Source organism: Engraulis encrasicolus, chromosome 7, assembly GCF_034702125.1.
Source record: "Engraulis encrasicolus isolate BLACKSEA-1 chromosome 7, IST_EnEncr_1.0, whole genome shotgun sequence".
Classification (NCBI taxonomy): Eukaryota; Metazoa; Chordata; class Actinopteri; order Clupeiformes; family Engraulidae; genus Engraulis; species Engraulis encrasicolus.
In genome coordinates this window covers 9,260,611-9,268,613 of record NC_085863.1, presented here as the reverse complement: position 1 = coordinate 9,268,613, position 8,003 = coordinate 9,260,611, and the positions used below count along the sequence as shown (strand labels likewise).

The 8,003-nt window shown below is 44.2% G+C and overlaps 1 protein-coding gene across 2 annotated transcripts in view; it reads right to left on the bottom strand.

Moving 5' to 3' along the window:
- slc7a1a (solute carrier family 7 member 1a) overlaps positions 1-6,274 on the bottom strand; it is a 24,178-nt gene extending 17,904 nt beyond the window's left edge. For both annotated transcript variants that reach the window (XR_010035453.1, XM_063202799.1), the window contains exons 1-3: positions 5,193-6,274; positions 4,185-4,343; positions 11-54 (exon numbers count right to left, since the gene is read on the bottom strand). Coding sequence is in view for 1 of the 2 variants with exons in the window: in XM_063202799.1 (XP_063058869.1) it covers positions 11-54; positions 4,185-4,343; positions 5,193-5,562 (573 nt within the window). In the remaining variant the exon portion in view is untranslated. The remainder of the gene's footprint in view (positions 1-10; positions 55-4,184; positions 4,344-5,192) is intronic.
- Between the last annotated feature and the right edge of the window lie 1,729 nt (positions 6,275-8,003).

Sequence of the window (8,003 nt, the reverse complement as noted above, 5' to 3'; positions counted from 1 at the left end):
GAAAATTCACCTTGTTGACGATGGCCGACTCCTTCACTCCAAATGCCAGAAGACCTACACAGAACATTGGAAACTGATATCAATGCTATGCAGGGTGTGATTTGTCAGAAAACCAGAGGGGGGGATATGTTTCAGATTTCGAGCAATATCAATGGATTTACATTCAATTGTGATTAAAATCGTAGAAAAAGTAGTGATATCAAAACCAGAAGGGGGGACAATCCCCCCCATCCCCCCCTACAAATCGCACCCTGATGCTATGTATGTTACATTATATTACACTATAGACCAGGATTCAAACCTGCAAACTTCTTATTAAAAAAAAAAAACTTCATCACTTTACTGTTATTGGTCCATCACTGTTACTTGTCCTGTCTTGCACTTTGATGTCAGTCTGTAAATGTCAGTCCTGTGTATGTCTATGTCCTTTCATGGTATAGAGAGAGAAACATCATTTTAATTTCCTTGTATGACCTGTTCATATGAAAAAACTGACAATAAAAGCTGACTTGATCTGGCTTGACTTTTTATGTTTTTTTTGCCTTTATAGATGACAGGACATCGAGAGAGGAACAGGAAACAAGTGGGAAGAGAGAGAGTCGGGGGAAGGCTTGGCAAATGACTAGTGTTGCACTGATACCGATACCAGTATCGGTGGATCGGCACTAAAATGGTAATATCGGTATCGGCGAGTACCAACAAATAGGGCACCGATACCATTTACAGGTGCTTGTATGACACTTAAACAGCCTTGAAATTAGTCATTTCATAGAGGAATTTAAAAAGTATAAAAAGTTTTGCTGGATTCACTTTGTATTAGTATTTTTTCACAAAGGTAGGCAGCAGCCTGACAAAGCCATGCAATGATTTTACATCCAAGTAGCATGCACTATAGCCCTTCATATATATAAATTTCAAATAGGGTGGTATCGGTATCGGTATGGTATCGGTATCTGCCGATACTGCACAGTCAGGTATCGGGTATCGGCATTGGGGCCAAAAAATGGTATCGGTGCTACAGTACAAATAACCCGGGCCGGAATCGAACGCGGCTCGCTGGTGTAGCAGTTCAGTGTCCAGTGTTACTGAGGAGCCAAACCTGCAAACTTCAGATCACGAGATCGCCTCCCTAACCATTAGGCCAGGCCTGCTCCACCACATGCCAATACAGTATTAAGCCCCGTGTACATCGAAGGCGAACTAAGCGGCCTGTGCAGCGGAAGTCATTGTTTCTCTATGGAGGGGAAGGCGAATAAAGCTACCAGAGCGAATTCACCGGGAGCGAAGCTTCTTGAGCGACCAGAGCGAATTTTGACGATTAAACTCAAGCTAATCTTAAGCGAATTCGCTATGACGCGGTTCGGCGAAAAAAAAATTGGAACGTTCATATCGACGAATGTCCCAGGCTGTCAAGACAGAGCCGTTATGTGATTAGCTGAATCAAACATGTCAGTGCAGCGTCCAGAGCGAATAAAACGAATTCATGGCGAAACTTCTTCAACCACCCCAGCTACCTGGGTCGCGTCGGCAGCGCCTGATGCACACGGGCCATTACACTGTACTCCTCACATGCTTTTATTCAAAGCGTCTTTCTTTGGGTTTCAGTAAACGCACACCGTTTGAGGTGCGTACGGCAGACAATAGACTCAAATTGAAAATGGATGGTCGTCGCACACTCAGGACTTCATGCAGTTACATTTAATAAGACCAACGTTTCGGCTTACGCCTTCATCAGGGTCATCTTAACAGGGTCATCTTAACTTTAAGATGACCCTGATGAAGGCGTAAGCCGAAACGTTGGTCTTATTAAATGTAACTGCAGGGTCATTCCACGCCAAATCAACAAGAGCCCGCGCACTTAGGTCTCAAAAAATTCTGAAAATATTACCAAGTGTACCCATGGTACTTAAGAGAAACACTGTAAATGTATTTGAATGTAAGATGTATATTCTCCGTGTTACAGCCAATTTTACTGGGGGAGGGGGGTGCCCATTTTGTTCACACTCTTTTTTTTGTCAAAGTTCACAAGCCCGTAGCTCAATAACTAAACCATGTAGGAAGCTCAAATTTGGCATGCTGGTACATAGATAGGTATAGTTTGTTGCAAAACTGTCAGTTTTGGTCTCTATGATCCTGCATCGTCATGGCATTCCCTCAAAGATGATACAAATTGTACTGGAGTTTTTAGCTGTGCTCTGTTTAGGCCTTCAGAAGACATATTTGTACCAAACATAGCCTCTTGATTTTTTTTCCCTTGTAGAGACAAGTAGAAACACTCCCATAAAAATCGATAAATAGAAAGGAAACCCCATCAGTGTTTGACCAGAAGACCTCACAAGTCTGACAAATCATTTTGGGTGTCATTTTCAGAGCACCAGAACACCTTGTGGGATTGTCCACAGATTTTTATTTTATATTTTTCTTCATTCTCCATGAAGTCTTCTTTTTAAAAATACCAATGAGACTTGTCTTATCTGATGTTTTCTTTTGTAATTTCCACCCTGAACATGGGCAAAATGCAAAAAGAGAGCAACGTGATTTCGATAACATTTAATGTAAAGACTAAATAATGAAATGCATATTTTGCCCAGATATGATCACCCGAGAGTACCTGTGCAGGGGTGCAGGTATCCCTTTCAATTTCAATGATTTCAGGAGCGTTCAATGTGGGAGCAGGTTCGCACACCAAAAGAGACAGTAGGTCAGGCACAAGGAGTCATGTTGTTACTTTTTTTGACCAGCAGATGGCAGCGGAAGAAACGCATGGAAAACTTATTGCCCTCAGTGTGCATGTTGCCCATGTTCAGGTTGGAAATTACAAAAGAAAACATCACATAAGACAAGTCTTATTTGCATTTTTAAAAAGAAGAATTCCTGGAGAATGAAGAAAAAAATAAAATAAAAATCTGTGGACAATCCCACAAGGGGTTCTGGAGCTCTGAAAATGACACCCAAAATGATTTGTCAGACTTGTGAGGTCCTCTGGTCAAACACTGATGGGATTTCCTTTCTATTTATAGCTTTTATTGAGAGCGTTCTTACTTGTCTCTACAAGGGGAAAAAATCAGGATGCTATGTTTGGCACAAATATGTCTTCTGAAGGCCTAAACAGAGCACAGCTAAACACTCCAGTACAATTTGTATCATCTTTGAGGGAATGCCATGACGATGCAGGATCATACAGACCAAAACTGACAGTTTTGCAACAAACTATTTCTATCTATGTACCAGCATGCCAAATTTGAGCTTCCTACATGGTTTAATTATTGAGCTACGGGCTTGTGAACTTTGACAAAAAACAGAGTGTGAACAAAATGGGCACCCCCCTCCCCCAGTAAAATTGGCTGTAACACGGAGAGTATACATCTTACATTCAAATACATTTACAGTGTTTCTCTTAAGTACCATGGGTACACTTGGTAATATTTTCAGAATTTTTTGAGACCTAAGTGCGCGGGCTCTTGTTGATTTGGCGTGGAATGACCCTGCATGAAGTTCTGAGTGTGCAACGACCATCCTTTTTCAATTTGATTCTAAGCGTCTTTAAAAAAACAGGATGTAATAAAATGTATACTTTATTTGTATTGGGGAATACAAAGCAGACCGCAAATAATGACATAAGCCACTGTGGCCTGTGAGCAAAAAGTGAGTAAAAAGGTCCTGTCAAGTCCTGATGTGTGTGTGTGTGTGTGTATTTTTTTGTGTATATCCAAATCATAGGATGCTTCCTATTGCCTTTCTAGTACTAGAGGATTACGCGAGAGCAACGGAAGGTGACAGAGCTGCCTGTGTGTGTGTGTGTGTGTGTGTGTGTGTGTGTGTGTGTGTGTGTGTGTGTGTGTGTGTGTGTGTGTGTGTGTGTGTGTGTGCGTGTGTGTGTGACAGCTATTGGAGCACACCCACATGCTGGGGCCCTCGCTCCATGTGGGGCCTAAATCCTGAACCCCACTTGATTTGACCCCTTGTTTTTACTGGGAAAAATTAGAAACATTTCCTCACTGACAGGTTAGGGTTAGGGATTGCTTTTGTTTGGGCACAGTTTACACAAATATACAAAGGTTGGGCTGTGAGTGTGTGTGTGTGTGTGTGTGTGTGTGTGTGTGTGTGTGTGTGTGTGTGTGTGTGTGTGTGTGTGTGTGTGTGTGTGTGTGTGTGTGTGTGTGTGTGTGCCATCCGTGTCCCACCTGAGAGTATTAGGATAATGACCACAGCGAACAGGTCCGGGTACTCTGCTAGGATGCCAGGGGCGTTCATGGTCATGTACCGTCGGCAGAAGTGCTCAATGTGTTTGCCGATTAGCCCGTCGAACGTAGCGCTCCACGCTCTCGCAACGCTGGACGTCCCTAGAGTTGGTATTAAACGATCAACTTTTTAATCATCAAGCTCGACCACCACCTGTCATTACTGAAATCAATGCATCTTTCTTAGTGTAATACATCTGCTTGGTTCACACGAATGCTGCTAGCATGATTCCCTCCACAAGTGCTCATCTTGCTGTGTGTTCTACGCAGATGTGTTCTATGTATGAATGCAGAGCCATGGAAGTAGAGTTAGGCTAATCCCATTGACATCTGTGTTCCATTTTTTACACAACAATGGCGGCTCATGGAGTATTTGAAACACAGGTCGCCATTGACATAGTTCCAAAATAGTTCCAGGAAGTGAGCGTCGTTTTTTTCAGTTTTACTTCTTTGCTTGTTATGTTGTGGTTCTGTGTTATTCTCTAGCGAAAAGAAAGCCACTGCCTAGAATTTACATGAATCATGTCACCAACCGATTTTCCTGTACTCTGGATGTCACAACTCCGAATTCCATGGCTCTGTACACATGCTAATGTGGGCAATATATTAGATCTGTCCACCTAAATTTCCTTTGGGATCACCAATAAGGTAATCCTAATACATCAATATATCGTCACCTAAAAGTGATGTATTTTAAATCTGAACTTGAACATGCTGAAACCAACAGAGGTGTCAATTCTAGATCCAGAAAAAAGCCCTGCCAGTTTCCTTCCAACAGTAGCTGGTCTACCTGTCTTGAGAACTCAATAATCAGGTGATGATTCAGAGGTGGTTGGATCGAATTTGTGACAGGGCTTTTACTTTCTGAACCCGGGACTGACACCTCTGAAAACCAAAAATGATGTCAGAGCCCATGCGTACACATGCTCAGTATGTGCCGTATGTACATACCGATGATGTAGGAGAGGATGAGGTTCCACCCGGTGATGAAGGCCCAGAGCTCCCCGACCGTCACGTAGCTGTACAGGTACGCCGATCCGGTCTTGGGCACGCGCGCCCCGAACTCGGCGTAGCACAGGCCAGCCAGCACGGAGGCCAGCGCGGCGATGAGGAAGGACAGCACGATGGCAGGCCCCGAGTTCTCGCGCGCCACCGCGCCCGCCAGCACGTACACGCCGGCGCCCAGCGTGCTGCCCACGCCCAGCGCCACCAGGTCGAAGGTGTTGAGGCATCGCGCCAAGTGCGAGTCCTCGCTGTTACAGTCCACCACCTTCACGCGCAGCAGCGTCTTGCCAAAGTCCAGCAGGTGATGCAGCACCATGGCGGCGGCCGGACAATGGGGATCAGTGTGGGCGTTATGTAGAATGTATTATGTATAATGTGTAATGTGTAATGTGTTATGTCTAATGTGTTATGTGTATGGGCGTTATGTAGAATGTGTTATGTGTGTGGGCGTTATGTAGAATGTGTTATGTGTGTGGGCGTTATGTAGAATGTATTATGTGTGTGGGCGTTATGTGTAATGTGTAATGTATTATGTGTTATGTCTAATGTGTTATGTGTAATGTGTTATATGTAACGTATAATGTCTAATGTGTTATGTGTAATGTGTTATGTCTAATGTGTTATGTGTAATGTGTTATGTCTAATGTGCTATGTGTGAGGGGGTTATGTTTACGGAGGTGCGGATATGTGGGCTAAAAAGTACAGAGTTGTGTGTGTGGTTATGTGTGGAGAGGTGGAAATGTGCGTATGGTTATATGCAGGGCAGTGGGGATGCGGGTGGCTAGCTGTGGCGGGAGGTGTGTGGTTATGTGTGGGGGAGGTGGAGAGTGCTTGGTGGCTGTGGTTATGCGTGGTGAGGTGCACTGCTAATGACTGTGCCTTGCGGTGGCTGTGTTTTCAAGGTGGTATGATGAAGGTTGTGTGATGTTGGTTGAGGTGATGTTTGAAGCCGATGGTGATGTGTGAAAGGTTGTGTGGTGGTGGTGTGTGAGGCTAAGGGCGCTGTGTGGTCATGTGTGATGATCTTTGGTGCTTTGTGGTGCTGTTTTGTGCGGTTGTGGTGCTCTTTGGTGCTGTTTTGTGCAGTTGTGGTGCTCTTTGGTGCTTTGTGGTGCTGTTTTGTGCAGTTGTGGTGCTCTTTGGTGCTGTTTTGTGCAGTTGTGGTGCTGTATGGGGCTGTTTTGTGCAGTTGTGGTGCTCTTTGGTGCTGTTTTGTGCAGTTGTGGTGCTCTTTGGTGCTTTGTGGTGCTGTTTTGTGCAGTTGTGGTGCTCTTTGGTGCTTTGTGGTGCTGTTTTGTGCAATTGTGGTGCTCTTTGGTGCTTTGTGGTGCAATGTGGAGCAGCGTAGAGATGTATGGTGGTGAGTGTTAATGTGTGGTGGTGTTTTGTGTGTGTATTGTGTGTATGGGGGGGCGTAGGTGTTTGCGCGGTGGTGTGTGTGTGAGAGGGTTATTCCATTAGATGGGGAACATAGAGCCGTCGGGATCAACCATGGTGGACATCAAGGAACCTGGGAGAGAAGTGAGGACAACTTTCAGATCATTTAATTGCGACTTTTTGTGTTAAAATACTCCTGAAAATACTCCTTTGATGGAAACCAAAAAGTCATTCACCTCAGTGTTACTCAAACCGAGGGGAAGAAGTGAGGACAGCTTTTGGCTCTCTTTTGTTTTGACGCTGCTTTCGATCTGAAATCACTCTCTTGGTGGTGAAAGTAACCAAAAAGGTCATTCATTTCAGTGCAACAAACGTGTGGAGTAAAGTAGAGAAGTAAAGAATCCACCTGAAAGTGAAAGCCTAACTGGGAAACTCCAACTCGCATTGTCATTGTGACACAGCAGTTCACAGCACACAAGTGTTCACTGCACACTGCACACAACGAAATGGCATTTATGCCTCACCAGTGCAAGGGGGCACTGGTGAGGGAGTATCGTGGTGGGATGGTACCATGCTCAGGGTACTTGAGTCATGGAGGACGATGAGGGAGAGCACAGGTTAATTACTCCCCCCACCAACCTGGCGGGTCGGGAGTTGAACCGGCAACCTTTGGGCTACGAGTCTCTTGCCCCAACCATTTACCCATGTCTGCCCTATCCCATGACTGACACCTGTACTGGGACCATGTTGGAAATAAGTGTTTTAAGGTTTTAACATGTTGTGCCCTTGGATACAGTGTTTTTTCTACATCCATATATGTCAAAACCAAACTACGCTGAATCATTTGAGTTGTCCACATGAGTAATCAGTAGATTAAATTCAAGCTTAGTGTTCCCACTGATCACTCTAAACAGTATTAAAAGCGTTCCTTGGCAGCACTGGGCATCACGCACAGAAATCTACAAAATGTGACAGTGATAGTTGGCAGTGACTTTGCCCATCCATCACTATTATAATTGTTGCTATAACTATTAGGCTAAAATGAAATATAACAAAATGTAAAAAAAAAACTGTAGAAGAGAAACTTGTCTGCTACTCTCTCTACTGTCTCTGCTACTCTCTACCTCTGGAAGTTCCTGTAGTCTGAAATAAAAGTCTGATTCCATTCTGAAAGAGGCATCACACCCAGGACACAAACTGTCTGGAACTTCCATCATCCAGCAGTTGATACAGATCCATAAAACAAATGTAATCAATACCTCTGACTAGGGGACAGGGGAGCCACAGTGATTTACAAAATGTGCATTGCTGTTACCTATTGCATTTCTCCAATGACAATAGTCATGTCTCTGACACTGGCTAACGCCCCACCCTCCTTAA